This window comes from Antedon mediterranea, chromosome 11 (genome assembly GCF_964355755.1).
Source record: "Antedon mediterranea chromosome 11, ecAntMedi1.1, whole genome shotgun sequence".
NCBI classification, from domain to species: Eukaryota; Metazoa; Echinodermata; class Crinoidea; order Comatulida; family Antedonidae; genus Antedon; species Antedon mediterranea.
The window spans coordinates 5,096,389-5,116,727 of record NC_092680.1 but is presented as its reverse complement, the minus strand read 5'-3'; the positions used below and the strand labels follow the sequence as shown (position 1 = coordinate 5,116,727).

At 30.4% G+C, this 20,339-nt stretch overlaps 1 protein-coding gene across 4 annotated transcripts in view; it reads left to right on the top strand.

Annotated features, from left to right (window-relative positions):
- Positions 1-20,339, top strand: part of LOC140062390 (uncharacterized) — a 61,164-nt gene that overhangs the window by 20,136 nt on the left and 20,689 nt on the right. For 3 of the 4 annotated variants that reach the window (XM_072108588.1, XM_072108591.1, XM_072108590.1), the window contains 2 exons: positions 8,275-8,343; positions 11,210-11,338. In XM_072108588.1, the coding sequence (XP_071964689.1) occupies positions 8,275-8,343; positions 11,210-11,338 (198 nt within the window). Of the gene's footprint in view, positions 1-3,343; positions 3,482-8,274; positions 8,344-11,209; positions 11,339-20,339 lie in introns of all 4 variants that reach the window. The other variant, XM_072108589.1, reaches the window with a different exon arrangement.

The window sequence follows — 20,339 nt, the reverse complement described above, 5'->3', positions numbered from 1 at the left end:
TTAATTAGACAAGGAAGCATTTTGACATAAAAAAGGGATGTTTGTTCTATTTTATTGGTGACTTACACCCAAAAGCATTGCAATGATGAGAATTTAGGTTAATTTAAAGAAATTTAATTAACTTAAGAAATTAAATTAATAGAATTTAATAGGGAAACTCAACAGTTCTTTTCAGAACTAAATATACCTGGTGATCGCAAACTTTATATAAGCGACAATGTATTTAACAACTGTACCTTTTAAAGATTGTTTTTGTATTAATGTACAACACATTTTGTATTAATGTACAACACATTTTGTATAAACATACAATACCCCAAGACGCCCATTGACATATTAAATAAGGAAGACCTTTTAAAGTATAACATGTATAGATTTTAAATTACATTGTCACGGCCTAATCCATTAAGATTTAATGTTACCATGTGAATTATCATAATCAGTATAAGAACATCATTTTGTATACAATGCTAACACTGTACAATTACCTGAAATACTGTATTTTCATTATATAACTGTAGTAATCATTCTTCCAACATTTTTTTGAGGAATGATAGTTCTATTAATTTAATATGGTATATAAAAAGTACAAAACAATAGCACACAACTACAAAAGTTTGCATTACAATAAACAAAACATCTATAAAAAATATAACTATATTGCAAAAAAACTTTGAAAAATACAATTACAATGTTAAAAAATAGGAATAATAAAATATAATACTATATAAAAATTAAGTTATCTGCACTGCTCTTCAATTGATTATTTTTAACATGTGCAGTACTGTAGGTGGTCATATTTCACAATTATTAACAAGAGGCATTCAGTTTTTTAATAATATATGGAATCGCTCAGTTTTTATATTTGTGCTTATTCTCGGTAATGTACTGTAAATCTATTGGGGTTATGTAATCTACAGTATATACACTGTACATTGGCTCTTTCAGCAGCTGATGTCTCTCTGACTTCTTTCTCTACATACTCAAATGTTGGTGGATGATCAAGATGTTTGTTTTTTTTTTAATTACTACAATTTTTTTTATTAAATTGTGTGGTTACATTTACTTTACCATGCTGAGCTAGATAAAATATTATATAGATGCAATAAGTTTTATGTAAAAGATTCAGATTTATTGGGAAATTGATGACAGGCACAATCTCTCAAATAAAGATACAATGACATACACAATATATATATATAAGTAAAAATTAAGATAAACAAGTAAAGAGTTGTAAAAAAGATACACTAATACAATATGGACTACAAGGTGATTCAACAGTGTATTTAAACTTTTATTCAATGTAAAAGTTAAGTAACAAAAAACTCTTAAATACATTGCAAATGTCTTACTGTTACTCCTAATGTTCTTTTTCAATAACATTTTTAACAAAAAACAAAACTGTAAGCAAATTGTTTGCTTCTAAAAACAAGCCCCTGGACAGAATTTTAATCAATTTTAATGGATGTGATTATAATTACATCTTATATTACAGTTCTAGGTACTGTACGAATCAACGGCAAATTTTTAATAGAACTATTTTAAATTCAGAGATATCATATTCCTTAATTACAATGTAAACACACGCATATGGTAGAATTGATTTGTAATTACTATAGCAACTAACAGGCTACTTTTAAGAACACAGCACACTTTGTTTTCTATCAACTGAGTTTGTAATGGGATAACCATCATGTTTGTTATTCATATTTTAATAAAATTGATGCATCAAAAATAGTTTATTATAGAGTATCAAGGTGTGACATCACAACGATAGAGAGCGCTGCATGGTTGCTAGCCAACCAAAAAATCGTTCAACGCTACTATGTTGATAAACAGTAAAGATCTGTATTTCTATCAAATTATGTATCTTAGCTTGATTTTTTAAAACTTAAACTGTAGTAATATTCAGTGATCTTTTGAAATTTTAGTTTGTTTTTATTGAAAATTATTAAGTTTTAAAATGACTACTTCAATAAGCCTATTCCAAGCCATTGGTTACCTTGGAGTCACTCAGGCAGGTTGAACGCATTTTTGGGTGCGCTAGCAACCACGCAGCGCCACCTACTGCCGTGACGTCAGCACCGTGATACTCTATAATTATTCATTCTTTCAATTTTTTTTTGGTAAAGTCTAGTCCAGTATGTAAATTCAAACAATCGGCTAAAATGTATTTCAGCTCTTTTGTTTTGTATCTGTGAAGGCAACATTGTCATCCATATATTTATTCATTTTTAATTAAGTTTTTTTGTTGTGTACCAATAAACACGTTTTTTAAAATACACAAAATATAGATTTAAATACTGTATACAAAAAATTATAGATTTTAAAAAGTAAGTCGTCCATTTATTATAAACACTTGCACAAAAAAATAATCTTATGAATATTGGTTTACGAAGTAAATCTCTCCTGCAACTGCTGTATAATGCTTGTGAGCATTTCTGTTTAGACAAACTACCTCATTTATATTCGCCGTGTGGGTGTGTGTTAAGCATTTGCTAACAGTTTGATAGATTTTTTTGTCCATCATATAATATTTCCTGAATTTATGTAACTTTTTAGAACTATACAATATATGCACTGTCAAACAATATGAAGCTTATTTACTGCGTATGCATGTGATTCTAAGGTTTCCATCTGGACCTACTGTACTGTACTGTAGAACCGACAACATTGGGTCCGACGAATTGATAAAAATGTTCAAACCAAACGTATGCGAAAAGTACCTCGTCATAAGTCATAAGTCCTAGCTTGTTGCAACTTTATCTAAGTAATATCTGTTTTTATTTATACAGTACTTGTACAACCAACAATATTTTAAATAAAAAGTATAATCATGTATAAAAGAACATGCACAGTGAGGTATAGTTTTTTATCATATTTACAGGTTGCTGTTGGCTTGAGATTTCCAAATTATGATCCCAACCCTCAATTTTTGTTTGCACTAAATTGGGACGAAACTTTGCGGCCTTCTTTTTGTCCTAAGGATCAGTAATTCTAGAAATGATAAACAACAGAATGTCAGTATGTTTTAAAGAGATTGACGAAAAAGCGTGAGATTTTAAGTGTGTGGCGTGAGAGACTTTGAATGAGAAAGCGTGAGTCTCATGCCAGATATGTGTGACTTTGATTTGCATGATGTACATTGAATAAATAAGCATATTTTATTATTGAGTGATAGATAGTACTCTGTAGATAATTAATTTAAGATAAACAAATAAACTAAATAGGCAATAAACCTAGATGAATTATTATATCATAAATAGGCATTAATTAATAAGATGTTATAATTAGTACCTAATTTTGAGAATAAATTGTGTTAAAAGTGTTTATCAATCTTAAGGTAATGAATGGAGAATAGATTGAAGATAAGATCTGTTAAAAGATGGAAGAGATGGCACAGAAGACGTAGTAAAACCAGTGCAAATTGCAGTGCATGCCCACAGCATCCTAACGTCTTCCAAAATGCAAACCAAACAGGGTAAGGAGCTGGGCTTTACAGAACTTGGCTAGGCTTCACATGTCTTTTTTTTGGGCCTACAGTAGATATTTTGAAGCTTTTGTTTTGTATTTATTTAGATTTATGTGGTTGAAATTATTTTGGCAATTTGGTTTGCTTATTTATTGGGGATGGAAACGGTTATTGGAAAAGATTTCTCAACTCAAGTTCTTTTCAAAACTAATATACTGTACATGGTGTACCAACATTTGAAATCACCATCCAAACCTTCAAACAATATATTTAAATTGCTATTATGAAAACTGATGCTAAATTTAAACATTGTGTTATATATATTGTAATAATACTATTTGATTTATGGTACAATGTTTTTGGTTTAGTGTATAGTACAGTGGTAGACATGAAGAATATTCCTCTCATCTCCTGTCTTTGTTATCCCTCATTTTTACTCGGAGTACCCGAGTCTAGAATTCTCACATCTTCTCCTCTTCCAACCGACACTATTGAGTAAAAAGTGCGATTTATAAAGTACTACTCCTCCCTTATTCGTTGTAATATTGAGCTGGGATTTGGCATGAATATACTACAGGGACATGTCCTCAAAGTTATAGAGCCGGATTTTAAAATTTCCAACCGGATGCAACCATATGACGTCTAGAAGATGGTACCGTATAGCCGTATAAACTTTTTGGTAGCGAGGTTATTGATGTGTATGTGACGTCACATCCCGTCTTATGATAGCTTCTTTTGCTGTACCCGAGTATTGCACATTCGTGCTTGTTCAAACTGTTGAAAGCAGAAAAGGCATGTGAATTTTGTTTTGCTTGCCACAGAACAGCCTACAGTAAAACACTTGTGGTTGTGATTCTGATAATCTAATCCTCTTATACTTTTATTTTGGGAATATAAAAACATTGTACTGTTTAATAGATATAGTTTTTGGCTTTGAGAAGTTGTATTGTATTTGGTATTATATGCTTTAGTCGGTATTTCATTCTTGTTTTCTATATACTCATCATTCCTTAGTGAAGAAAAATAATCATTACCCTCGCCCAACGTTTCATGCTTTGAAATCATGCTTTTTCAATGTTATGTTCAGCTTGATGTAATTGCGGTCTGTCATTTAAAAAACAATAGAAAGAAACGCCATCACACCTACAATATTCGCAGCTCATTTTTATTTTACTTTTTTTTTAACCAAATTTAATGAGGGTGATCCATCCAGCAATTGCTGATCATTAGGGACCCTCAGAGGTTCACAAGACAAACATATACTGTACACAAAATGCTCTACATAAACAAAGTCTTATTACATGTGTGATTTAAGAGTAGTGTCATATCAAAAATAATCCTATTGAAATATAGATTATTATACACCTAACCAAATATTGTTTTGTGATAAACAAAAGATATAAGTTGAATAAACTTAAGTGATCATTAACATAGATTTTATGATACCAATTGAACAAAGGTCGACGTCAATCAGTATAGAAGCATCCATCGTTAGTTTGGACGTAGGACTGGACGTAGAAAACTAGGAGATAATACCGTTACATAATAATTTGACGAAGCTCACTTGGAAGCTCTATAAGACCACCACAAAGTGTTAATTGAATTGTTTCCTTATACTTGATAATATAATAATTGATTGTAATTGAAAAGGATAATGATGAATAAGTTACCAACGATTGAATTAGCTCTATTTGGCAGGTATTTAAAACTTTTAATACAGGAATAATGTAGATAAGTATAGCATATGTTTTGTTTCGATTTTTTATATAGGAAATTTTAGTATTATTTACTTACAGTAAAAGAGTTTTCGTATAATGTTTTTTTGGTAATATTAAGGTTGTATCAGCAGTGAACCATTTCTAGTATGCAAGCTTTGTTTATAGTAGTACAACTGGTTGAATAAACTAATTCCTTTATTGTTTGCAGCGGTTTGTTTGCAGCGTTGTACTAACTTATAGCACTGTTTTTGTTGCATACACTAGTGCTGAACAAACCATTTTTTACAAAATAGATTAAAAATTACAGCTTTGGTATATACTGCATTTCGGATAAATTTGTGCTTCGTCAAAATAATCAGTGGGTGGTTGTCAATGTTTGCAAAAACATAGACATCACCCTAAATTCAATATGCTCGGGCCTTAGTAATTATTATTATTAAACTTTAGTTCACATTTCTCCATATACAGTACAGTAAATATAAAAATATAAAAAGTTAGCAAAACATTAAAACTATATATAAATATCATAAAAAATAATGGGCAGCACGAAAAAACTGAAACACTAGGAATAGTTGATGGATCAGATAGCAAATATTCATGGTTAAATTTTAGCCATAATCAATCATCATATGTAAATGCATTTTACTTAGCACCCTGGGACACAAAGTCTTAGATTATATAAATAATAGCATAACATTAACAACCTTATATAACACTAAAGGAAAGAACACCTATTTGCTCTGTGTTATCTAAATACACATACACTGTATTACACACAATAAGAACTCAAAAGTTGTCCCCTTTTTAAATTTATTTTTTCTTCGGCGTGGGTTAATGTTTACTTTCCGGTTTCAAAGCTTGTAAATGTATACTCTTGGCAAATACATGACAACAATGAAAACTGATTGGCTAGGTTGAATTTTATTCTTGTTTGAGTAACCCAATAATGCATTTACCACTAAAACATTAGATAATTTCATTTAAAAGCACTTACACTGTAAAGAACACTTTATTGTATAATAAAATTGAACATTGACATTATATAGATATAGTAAAGTAGAATAATGTGTGAAGCACCCCAGACATGATTAATGTTTCTATTTTATTACAACCATTAAAGTGAGCTGAACTTTATACCTGATTCATGTAAAAAAATCTTACAAGATGCAACAAATACGAACTTGTTAAAGTGTAAATATCTGAAAAAGTCTGTAACCTTTACTGGCCTCAGCGACACATCTATCTGTGGTAGTATGTGCATCTTTCCAATGAGTTTTTTTATACGGCCATTTACATTAAAACACCATGATAATCTAGCATGTGAAAGCAATTTAAGGGAGAAAAGTAGGAGGGATTAAAGAAGGAAGGCGGAGAAAGGGAGTAAAAAAGGAGGAGGGGAGAAATGGGGTAGAAGAATAATATATTTATGATTAATTGTTGTAATTAGTGTTTAATTTCCTGAGTTAATCATGCTTTATTGTAATTGTATTAAAATAATATGTTTGTTTATACAATATATTGATTGCTTTTGCTTGCATTAATTTCCTGTCGAGTAATAATCTTACAGCTTATTCACCTGTACAGTATTGTTTATTGTCAAGTATACAGTACAGTATTAACACTATCTGTTATAATAGACTGGCAATATTAATAATTAATGATAATATATAGCATGGGTGTCCATTTTTGGTTGTACTTTAGTTAATAAACATTTATCACCTATATTATAATTAGTATTAATCTACATGCCACCAGATCACAGTGAGATTACAGTACAATCTTTCTTTTCCCATCTATCCTAAACTGCATGAACAAAACTTGTTAATTTCCCTTTATCCTACGTCTAGAAGGTTAAATTTGTGTTTTTTAGGGCAATTTTTGGGAACGGCCAAATGCCATGTGTGTATCTATGGTGGTACCTTTTCATGTTGGTTTAATTGGTTGTGATTGTTATTTATAGATTAATACAAGTTTGGATATTTTTCTGTGGAATACATGGTATAGCTAGTGAAGAGTGTCTTTACATTTCTTGTGTTGATAATGTTTCTGTTAACATTATTAACTGACTTTTATGATGACATCATGTTGTACTAATCATAATCATACATGTTGTACCTCTCCAGAATAACTAGAATCCTTTCCTTTTGTACATGGAATATTCTCTTCTTTTTTTTTTTGTACGAGAGGAAATAAAAAACAATAAATTATCTCCCAGTTTCGTCCATCTTGGCCAACTATTCAATTTTATTTTGGCATAATTACAAATTCTTTCTGTTTCATTAAAAACAAAATTGAATATTTTCTCATAATCTTATTTTTGTGCTCACTCTTAAACCATTGGAATGTGTTTTTTATTTGATTTTACTCAAACAAATAGTGTTCAGTTTGTTCAAGATTATCTGACAATAAAAGGATATTGGAAGTATTACTGTATATTATTGTTAAACTGTAGATTTAGAATAAAGGGATTTAGTTGACTTGAAAATTAACATAATAATATTTGTTCTTATATAGCGCTTGTTGCACAATACTTCTAAGTGCTTCACATTATTACTCCAGTAATTTTTTAAAATCAATTATTAATCAATTAAACATACTCCAATAATGCAGCTAGTAATCAGTGCAAACTGTGTCTTGATCTAACCGGGTACCCATTTATACACCTGGGTGGAGAGAGGCAAACGTAACTAAAGTGTCTTGCCTAAGGATACAAGCAATGTGGCGAGAGTTGGATTTTTATTCACGATCAGTAATTCAATGTCCAACACACTGCTCCACATGCCCTTACAGAAACAAGCAACTTTGTGTTGTGTGTTAAAAACAAAATCAATATTTTTCAATAATTGACAAAATTGTTGCTTTATATTTACCGGTAATCATTTTTTGTCACAATTATTTTAGTGATTTTTAATTTTCAGTTGTTATTCATAGTTATCCACTACAGTAAATCTATCGTCGAACTTAATCACAAGCTCATTCCAGTCACCGACGCCCACAGCATTCATTTTTTTCAGTAATTTGTCTTTTTGATTTATACTATACAATATAATTTATATTTTATATAATTGTATTTTTAATAAATAGGGTAACTGGTGCTTTCAGACAAGACCTTCCTGAGTCTACTGGCAATATTCAAGGAACAACAAATGAACAGTAAGTAGAATACTTGTATTTGATATTTTAATACCAGCAGCACTACCACTCGAATTTAAAGACAGTTCAATCAAAAACAGATTCAAAATGTTATGGTATGCCAAACTCTCATCGAACAGTTTCACAAATTCAATTCAATTCAATTCAATAAACAAGATGTCATATAAAGAGTTAAAAGAGGGCACAAAAAATACAAATTGAGTTTAAAATAAAGCTAAAATACTTATTGCGTTTATCTTTTCCACATTACATTAAAATGCCTCATAGCAGATGAAAATTATCGTCGTTTTATGGCCTTTAATCAATCTCTTTATTCATCTCATCAAAAACAATATACATGAAAAAAAGGAGTACAACAAATTGAATATGAAAGGGATCTCTAGGAAACCGTGTGCTCGTGATATGAGGCCCACAAAACATAGTTTAACATTTAATAAATAGATAAATAAAAAGCCTGTATAGACTAATACAGTAGACCATGAAATGATCAACAAGGGATGCCAATTTTATGATAATATAATAAAATTATGTGAAATCTAAATAAAGGCCTACTTATGAAAAAATCAATTGGTTTCCAGAATAGATAGACCTTGAAAATAAAATAAATAATTGGTTCGTTCATTTCGTAGTCTGGTAATTATATCATGCAGCTATAAAATTAATTTATAGCTTCATATTATTCAAAAAATTCTCGGAATTAATGAATAAAATATTTGTTTCTAGAAAACTCTATGTTAAAGTTAGGTACACTGCAGACAATTTAGATATTTATGAGGTGGTACAAATCATTTGGGTATCCATATAGTAAATACCCTAGTCTCCCCAATTTCATTTTTTGTTTGTTACTGTATGTATATACTGTACTGAAATAGACCGATGAAAAGGGACACCTTCGAAAGCCAATAAAGTGTCCATAAGTGTTGGCTGTTACACTGTAGAACCATGTCCTTGTTGATTTCATGGGAAAGTGTCACCTTAATAGAGGATAGTCCCAAAAATATGGATTCTACAGAATTTTAATAGTATGTAGACAATTTGTCTCATTTTTAAAAGAGTGTGGGTTCGAATCTCTTCTGAGCCTAAGCTTTATTTAATTGTTCTGTATTTATACTGTCTACTGTCTATTTATACTGTCTACTGTCTATTTATACTGCTGTCTATTTATACTGTCTATTTACAGTATATTGTAAATTTATTTACAAAATAATAAACAAGACCAATCTATTGTATATGACATTATGTATTACTGAGTAACTTTAAACTTCAATTTTTGTTCACATGAAATTTTTGTCGTCAAAAATGTTTGATTGTTGTATTCATGTTTTATTTACATTACATTAGTTAAAGTCTATTTTCTTTTTTTCTTGAACACACTAATTGTTTTTTAGTGACACTCGGCCGATTTAAAGGTGTATATTCAAATAAATAAACATATACTGTCTATTTAGGCTGTATCTTTATTTAAATTTGATTAGTTTTGTTTTTTGTGAGCTTTTCTATTATCCTCTTCTACATGTAACCTATACTAGAGAATATTTGTTTATTTGGTGAAAAAAATAATCTTTTGGAATACTTGTTAGTACTCTAGTACAGTATTACTTTGATAATGATAATGGTGGATTATTTAGTATTATTATTTCTATGTCAATGAGGATTTGATAAATTAAGGTCATTTAATTGAAATTTGGATTCCACTTGTAAACAACTACAATTCGACTATTGAGATCGGACAAATCACTTAAATTACAACAGGAATCTAGTACGCATACACTATTGCTGTTCTCACGTTGTTACAGAATACTGGTAGTATCTGAAACCTACTGTATGTGTTTTTGGATCTGGTAGACATTATTTTCCAGAGTTAAAGGTAGTTGTTGCACTATTGTATAGGTATTTTTGTATTCTAGGCTCGAGAAGCTATAGACCCTACCCCAGAACAGCAAGCAAGAAGAGTGGTGGTGCTGGTATTTTAAGCAAGCCAGAGGTGACGCCAAGAGTAGGCCTATGTACTGTACAGTAGGGACACTACTTTGGTGAAAAGTGCAGTCATTATCCATGTTTGCTTCTTAAGTAAGGTTGATGTTCTGAGATTAAATTGCAACACATTTTATGTGGAATAGATGAGTAGTAAGCAAACGTCAGGCTTGAGATACTGCAATTAATTATAACACAATAGTTGTGTTTGACTGGTCACTTTGCAGTGATCTACTCTGCTTATACAGTATATAAACAGCAAAGAGTTGAGGAGCCAACTGCTGATCTAGTCGAATATACTAGTACACCAATGTTTTAATATGAGTTCATCACCAGGATTTGGTTTATTCAAAGTGCAATTGGTATAAAAAGGAATTGAATATAAAGGATGTATAATAATTGGCATCAGTTTAGTAAACCAAGTTGCAAACAAATAATAACTTACTTACTGCTTCATTTAAACTTATAACCGGCAGGGACTGTTGGTGCAGCCATTTTTTCTCTGAACTTCAGTTATCCTTTAATGGATTATAAAGATTGTAATGTGTAATAACTTTTTTACATTATTTTTTTAGCATCATCATAATGCAAATAACATTATGTTTTATGCATGTTTCTTTAGTGATCAATATTATGTTAATGTACTTATTATCAAAAAAATATTACAAAAACGTGCCTTTTTCTTTTCAGCTGCTTTTCTTTCCAAACTCAAACAACAAAAGCTGAATCTCTCACAAACAACTCCTCAAATCCCAACTTTTTAATTTACACTTTCATCTTTGCTCTTTACAAAAATGTGTTCCATTGATTGTTCAGCACTTAGAGGTGCCCTGCATTTTAAGCTATATTAAATTGTTTAAAAGAGATTAATTTTTTTTTGTTATTTTTCCAGGGATAATAACACTGGTGCAGTGAGAGAACCGTTTCAGTATGCTGACCCACATGAATCAGCTGGTGCAGATCACATGTTGATGTCAAATACGCAAGGATATCTTAAAGGAAGAAAACCACCAGATGCAAGGTATCTATATATATATTTACAGTAGACAACTTTTGCATCCAACAGTTTGTCCCCATATAGGGATATCTTGTGAATGAAGATTGAAAGAAGTATTAAAGTATGTTATTGTTTCACGTCGTGAGCTCTGTGTGCCGGGACATTTTCTACCACACCTTAATACAGGTGTCCAAAATGCTCTGGAGAACCTTTTAGTGTCATCATCATTATCATCATCTGCATCAGCATCATCCACCATCATCATCCATCATCATCATCATTATCATCATCATTAGTATCATCATCAGAAACATCATCATCATCAATATCATTATCATCATCATTATCATCATCACTATCATTATCATCATTATCTTCATCATCCATAATCATCATCATCATCATCATCATCCATTATCTGTCATCATCATGTATGTCATCCACTGCTATGCATCCCTCCTTGAGTATTTTTCATCTTCTGAAGCTATTGTATTGTCCAATTTAAGTTCCAAGGTAGTTCATGTCGTCACTCCATCTTTTTCCTTGTCTTACTGCCTTCTTCCTTTTCTTGGTTGCCATTAGATACGATAATTACAAAATAGTTATTATTAACAGGCTACTTCTGCACGACTAAATCAAGAAGGATACTGGTAAAATTGTATTAATACTGCGGCATCTGTACTTATGTGCAATTATCAAAAACTTATCATCTATAGATAATTTGGTTATTGTTCGGTTCAGTTATTACTGCAATGTTCTTTTCAATATGCCTGGAGATATTGTTTTTTCAGATCATATAGCAGAAAAACCAATTCATTTCAATCGAATAGCTGGTTCAATGTAATCAATATTGATTTCGCTTTAATAATAATGGTCAACAAGTGATGTAATATTGCGCAAAGCAAAAGCAGAATTGTTCTTCGTTGATAACCAATCAATCAAACGTGGTCTATAAAATAGTTTTAGATTTCCATGCGGATCGTATACAACACTCAAAACCTCAATCTTATTCATTTATGCTCATATGCCTCTCTGTATGAATCTTTATTTAAACTGTTATGCCAACGTTGACATAAGAGTGCATGTCCATCGTTGGTATTATTAGATCAAATATGCTTGCGTGTCGTTGTAAAGAGAATCTCTATTTGTGCACTTTCTTACCCAGTCGGAGATAATGCATATATGATCGCGTTAGATGCATTTTGTATATTTCACTCCTGGTCTCAAAATGCTGTAATCGCAGAGAAAGTTGTCGTTGTATGTTATTTCTGTTCCTCCAATATCCTTTGTTACAGTTTTTTAAATAAAAATTTATATATGGTAAGTTGTTGCCTTTTTAATTTACAGTATATACTATCCATAAAATAGTAAACTTTTTTTTTATAAAATGGAGAAATTTCATAGTTCTGAACCTTAGTATTAATATCTCATGCTATTCTACTGTACCAAATTTAAGTCTTAAAAACATGTCTGTTGTACTGTATGTGTTATACAGAGTTAGAATATCGTGCTAGGGAGATTTTAGCTGTGATATCTGCATCAAAAGTGAGTGTTTCTGTAGTAGGAAGTTTCTCATTGAGAGAGGTTTATATACTGTACTCTTGATATAATTTCGGACAAGCAGCATTTTCTATTCTTAATGGATTTGTCAAAATGTAATGTGAGTAACTTAAAGGGTAAGATCCTGGTATAAAGTTGCTATGATAAATATAAAACTTTGCAAAAAACTCTGATAAAAATTTACATAATTTGTTGTCAGCTGCAAAACAGAACAAGCGTTGTGAAATAAGTGGTGCTACAGAACTTTTCTGTAACGTTATACAGTATGATAGGAAATTCATCAAATTCGTCATTTATTCAAATTTGAGACACATTTATTAGGAAACAAAATACTGTACTGTATATAAATCAGGATACTTCTTTTAATAGAATTATTAGAAATAGGCTAGCATATAAATAATAATTGAAAGTCAGTAAAATTGCTATCTGAATTATTATACATTAACAATTCATGTAATTTTAAACTAGAAGGAGTAATTAGTCATGTTATATTGTAAGTCTGTGCAATTTGCATTCAAATTGGATACTATTACTGTATATTGTTTTTGTTTTAATATTGCTATAATGTTTTTTTCTATTTTAATTTCTATCAGACCAAACAATAATTCAAATCTTTTTTACTGTACACTCTTAAGCGGGGTTCCCACTAGCGACGCAACACAAGGACGTAACGCAACGCAAGTGAATTGACCAATCACAAGCGATGGCTTATTCGCTTGTGATTTCTAACTGTCTATAACTTCGCTTGTGATTGGTTAAAACGCTTGCGTTGCGTTTACGTCCTTGCGTTACGTTCTAGTGGGAACCAAGCTTTACAGTGTGTCCTTACTGTATTAGACGTAAACAATTTTTTTCTTTCTTGGTATTGTGGTCTTGCCGCCTAACATCTAAGCTGATTAATATTGTATCAATAAAACCAGAATTGTGAATAAAATTACTCTTTCAATAACTACAAAGCCATTCTAATTTCACACAATGTAAATATTTAATATTTCTTCAAATCAACAATAATAATGATAATAATAGTTTTATTTTTTAATGAATTTTAACATTTTTCTAATTTATTACACATGTATGAATTTTAACATTTTTCTAATTTATTACATACAGTACATGAATTTTAACTTTTTTAAATCTGTTATGAATCTATTTTAACATTTTTTAATCCTCTTGTACTGTATCTTTATGTTTGAATGCCATCTGTATATTTTTGTATTGTTTTTAAGAGGGCCTCTTTAAGTCAGCTGTACTTGTTGAAAGTTGAATAAATTAATAAATAATAAATAAACAAGGAATCTAATTAGTATAAGTATATTGAATTAACATGAAATTATTTATTATCTGTTCAAAATTTTATTTATGAATAAAACAAGTTTTCAGCACAAGGAAAAAATTATATAGTTAGATTTGTACCAAGAAGGAGTTTTATTTATGTTAAGGTTATTCATTAAGCAACATTTTTAAAAAGACTAGAGTAGAGTGTGCCAAGAAATGACAAAAGAAAGGAAAACCATTGTCGCCATATTTTTTGCCACACCAAACAAACAACCGACATTCAAAGTCATACATTTTTACATTGTACCTATTTTAGATTCAGAAATCCAACTATTCTTCTTATGTGCTAACCATGGTATGCAGTCAAAAATACGCTGACACAGAAAATGTTGCCATGAAATTGAATATAGCCTATATACACAGGAGGATGATTTCATTACCTAGTCTTATGTCTTAACTTGTTATTGTTGTTGGTAAACTTTGTATTAATATTGCAAAATATATTAAGATTGTTTTTCCAATTTGATTTTTTTGTCAATATCTAATAGCTCATTGTCATAATCTACGAAGTAAAGGAGCTCATTATTGTCATGTGACCATGCATTACTATAGTAACATATCTTTAAATAGGTTAATCTGTTACTCCTTGATAGACACTAGAGATGATTATACAGCATCTTCTTTAAAATAACATCATTTATATGATGATAACGCATAAATATTATAATATCTTCATCAGAGTATTTGGTAATTTGCTGAACAGAGGTTGACAGTTATTGATTTAATGAAACCTGTTGTTTACGTATATTAATTGATTAATTGCAAAACAGTATATTTAATGTTAAAAGGTTTTTAATTTAGGAAATATAGTCTTGATTGGATTGGACTTAAGTGGTCAAAGTAAGCGCGTCATTGGCTAAATTGAAATGAAAGTTCTTTACAGCCTTGTTAAAACAATTGTGGTTACCATGGTTACATTTAGCATTTTTCAGGTCCATTGAAAACGGCTTTAGTCTTGCCCTATTGACTTTGAGAAAACTCTCAATTCGTATAAACATTCCTCCTATGTCCAGACGGTGAATTCCATTTTTTAATACTGTAGGTGCTTCCTCGGAAGAGAAATAAAATTATTACTGCCTCCAACTTCTTTATTTCTTTTTTAGAGAAATACTGTACCTGGTGTACTTTACCAGTCTATGTTAAACATTTAAATGTAAATCATGTATATATTCTCCAGTTCCCACCATGGTGGATATAATTAATAGGCACCACTAGCTCTTTTTTAGATATGTAATAAGTGATGTTTTTTGGTTTTTTATTCATGTATGTTTTTAATTGTATGGTACGATATCTAATTTTATTAAGATGTTTCTATTTTTATAGCAATTTTAACTAATTTTTAGTCATTTGTAATACATTTCATTTCAGTCCTTGACTGTCGTTTTGTAATATATTTTTATATACTGAATAAATAAATAAATAAATATACTGTATACATGATGAAGAAAGCTCTGCCAATTTTTCTAACTGTTTTACCTTGTCGTTTAGATTTAGCTTTTTGGTTATTTTATTTTGTATCACCATTGAGATCCAGCCACTGATAACCACATCATTGTCATTTTTTCAGTAATTTGCCTTTGGATTTGATGCATACAAAATTAGAATATCATCTTATTAACATTTTTAGCAGTAATATCTGCATCAAAAATGAGTGCCTCTGTAGTTGAGAAGTTTCTCTAGTTGAGAAGTTTCTCATTGAGAGATAGAAATAAAATGATTATTGCTATAGTTAGTTAAGTGCCCCAAATTTCTTTCTTTCCATAATAACAGAAAAATCTGCTATATTATATTACTTAAATACTTTATTCATTCAATGTAAGATTTGCAGAAAAAAAATCTATATAGTTCCCGGTAATATTACCGGAAATTCATAACAATACGAACTACTTAGTATATCACTGTTCCGCTGAAAAGTATAATCATAACACAATTACTGTATAGTAATATATTATTCAAATTTATTATTTATTATCCATCAGTACTTACTTTATCACATAGTAGACATTATTGATTATAGGCCATGCATTTTTTAACACCTAAAGAGGTGATTTTAATATGTAATGGCAGATCATGTTTATTCAAGATTTTCAATACTTTGAACTCTACAGTATATCAATAATTATAATCATATAATTAAGCGCCAAGGTGTGCAATCATCATATTTAATTCTTTCTCTATTGATTTAGTTCTGAATCGTATAATAAACAGGATGTTAAAATACTATAATTATGAGTTTTACTGTCTATACATAAAAATCTCAATTGTATTTTCAGTTTATTTATGGTGTTTCACAATTAAATTGTGGTTTTTAAGTGAGTAACAAAAGCTCTACATATTTAATAATAATAAATAGTGTAAACTTATTATGTGCCAGCGTCCGTCAGAAAAAGATGGTTGTCACAATGAAACATAGGTTCGACAATGCAATGCAAACAAACAAACATATAACCAATGAACAGTTAACAATTTTACACTATAATTACAAGTTTATACAATAATTACAATTTTATACAATAATTACAATTTTATATTAATAATAGATTGGAACTCACCACCTTTGATGGGTTATACTGTAATTCTTTTCTTTTTAAAATAATTAAATTATTATATAGTATTTCCTATGAACTGAATAAGTGTATATATTTAAAAAAGTTGTTATACAATGGTTAATTAATTAGTTGTTTTATTCAATTTTACCTAAAAGGGATTTTTTTTATTAGTTTCAGTCTCTTTTATCATAATTATAATTAATAAAATGTTCTAATACTAAACATGAATTGATAACATTAGCATAATAATCTATAAATAGCATTTTATTTGTATTTTGTTTTGAATTTTGAAGATGTTTTATAATTTGTGTACAGCCAAATCAAAACCAGGCATTTGTCGTAAATGTGACATTTTGAGTTTTAAAGATATTTGTACAGAGCACATAATTTGCTTTAACATACTGAAAAAATTATTCAATTTGGTCAAGTATTTTTAGAGTTATGATACAATAAGTAAAGAAATACAAGTAAGAATTAATTTTTATTTAGCAGTGAAAAATGCATTCAAAGATAAACAATAGTTCAAACAGGAAGTTTAAATGTGCTGGCAGACAGCGACTCATGTTCACCTTGACAACGCTAACTTCTAGTATACCTATGACTTTGAAATTTAGCACAAATGTAACTAATACATTTTTCTATAATTATTGAAAATTTCAAAGAAATCCAGTAACATTAACATTGTCAAATGAGACTTCAAATAACAACATACGTTAGTAAACTTTTTTTTACTAAACTTATGTTATGTGTGAGGCTTGTAATAACTATAATAAGTACTATTAATAAAGTGACAATAAAAATACAACACATAGAAACGAACCAAAATTAAAGATACACAGACAGTTGATTGTGTTTGATGTGTTTAAATTTATTTACAATTGGTACACTTTAAATTATAACATTTTGGTCATTTCAGGCTGCGTGTTACAACAACAGTATTTTCATCTTTTGTGCCGGGTATTTTAAATACATACATATTTTTCGATACAGTTATTTCACGGTTTTATTTAGGGTTACGTTGCATAATAGAATACATGTGTCATGTATCATCAGAATCAAAGTCATTTTTGTAAAGTTATATTAAGCACCGTATCACCATTATTGGAGTTGTTTGAGAAGAGAAAGTAGCAACAGCATCACCACCACTGTCAAAACTATTATTGGTATTACATTACAGTATTTACTATTACCAATCAAGATCTGAAAACAGAATGAAAAATTAAATTAAACTTTTTTAAACACATTGACCAAGGTATGCTAGGTGGTTTTACTAGGCTAATTTGAAGTACTAAGCTGGCATACAGTTCATCTCTTATCTTATGCCTAGGCTAGGCCTAATATTTTGATTAAAAGTGTTTCTGTGTTCACCAAACTGAGTGTGTCGCGCTAGAAAGTCATTTCGTACTTTCTAACCTCTTGTTGTTTATGATTCGCTAGCGAAGCCAATATTTCTACTTTTCATATTATATAAATCATTAAACTATTCTATGTTGTTTTATTATTATCTAGGATGCATAAATAGCAAGTATAAATTAATATTGAATGTTTTTTACAGTAAGAATGTTTTGTTAAAACTTTACCGCTTCCTCAGTGTACTTTGAATAGCTGTTAAAGGCAAATTTAACGCTTCAATGACTTGAGCCACTCTGTTAGCCAATCAAATTGCCTGTTTCAGGATTCCGTAGCAACAAGACTGGTTTGCTTATACCAAAAGGTTATTAAAGAATGTGTTTGATTGGCTATACTATTATTTTACATGACCTACAACCTTTATCTTTGGAAAGATTTTTTCACAAGCTTTCTAAAAATACCACACATTAAGGGGTCTTCTCATAATCAAAGAGGTAAAAGTTGGTTAGAAATAGACACAAATTACAGAATAGAACTTGATTTTTTCACCAAAGACGAAAAAGGGGGTCTCATTAAAATGTTATTTTCATTGATTTATACTTATAATTTCTTTAAAATACATAGATTTTTGGAATCTACGGTAAATTTTCTGTAAGATTATTTAAAAAACTAAAAATGGTCAAGATATAGGTTTTACACATTCAGAAGCATTTTACAGAAATCCCTTGCTGCCGACAAACGCCTGGTTTTGGTTTGGCGGTACACATTTTAGCAACACTTAGGAGTCACTAATTAGTCATAAACAATAGGAAGTAATATCATTTTGATAGAGCTGGAAGTTTATAAGTAATCTATGATCTGTATTCTTTCCTGTTATATTGAAACTCATCGCAGTGATTCAAGCAACGTAATTTTGTTTTTATCTGGCCATGTGCTTATGCATTTCCAGCTTCATTATACGCTGTTATTATTCCGTTATAAACTGCCGAATGGATCTTAGGCCCTGTTCAGACCCATGGCGTTAGACCGTTTTAGCGTACGACGCTAAAAGAATGTGTGTCTGAACAGTTGGGGATTAGCGTACAACGCGTCGTACAACGGTTGTAGCGTTGTAGTGGAAAACGGTTGATAGTACCGTTTTAGCGTACGACGCTACTGTAAGTCAACGTTGTATCCAATCAGAACGTTTCCTGTTATGACGCGAAACAAGGTTTGACCTAGGCTGACATCTTGTATCGTCAATGTGTGAGATGGATTTCAATAACAAAAAGGCCAGAATAAATAAGGCCTAACTACACTACAAATACAACTGTTACAAAGGCTACAAACTACTATCAACTGATTACCATTATATTTTCTAACAAATGACATAAATACATGCACCTTGTATTTAAACATAGGGACTACGATCCCATCCGCTTTTAGGCCTAGCTAGGCCTAGAGTCATTCACGCATTTCATTCAAGCTAAAAACTAGCGTGGGACATCAAGTCACTCATTCATATACAAGGCAGACTAGACTGGACAAGTTTAATGCTGAAAACCCCCTAACTCCTAAAAAAATCAGTAAACAAACAAGGGGAGCTGTGTCCCTTTTATTAGCAAGTTAAGGATTATTTTCAACCTACTGGAACAAAGAATATATATCTTTGACTGGACTGGATAGACTATCACAATCAATTTTTTCTTCATCATTAGGAGGCCTGCTTTATTTTCGTAACACAAGAACCTGGGGAAAATGTTTTTTAATACAAAATACAAAATAAAAACAATAGAAACAGAAATTTGGCTTTACTATATTTTTCTTAAATAAATGCTGAGGTATGTTGTTTTATTTACGGCAAACTTTGTCATAATTGTAGGGCTGAGATCTAGGCCTAGGCCTATACACAGTGGAAATAATGATGAAAACACGTGGGTAAGAGCACATGAATATGCAACTAGAAACAACCTGAATGACGTACTTCCGTTGTAACGATAATCGTACGCTATGGGTCTGAACACCTCGTTTTTTTCTCTGCGGTTTGTAACGTGACCTTGCTAGTAACGTTGTACGCTAAAACGGTCTAACGCCATGGGTCTGAACAGGGCCTTAGTATACACACTTAATCATGTGTCTTAGGTGGCCTTGGTGGGTTGTTTCACAAATGTTTTTATTCTCCCCCTTTTAAAACATCTTCAATACTGTTATGTTATCATTTAATTTGCAATGGATAATAGTGCTTATGCCAT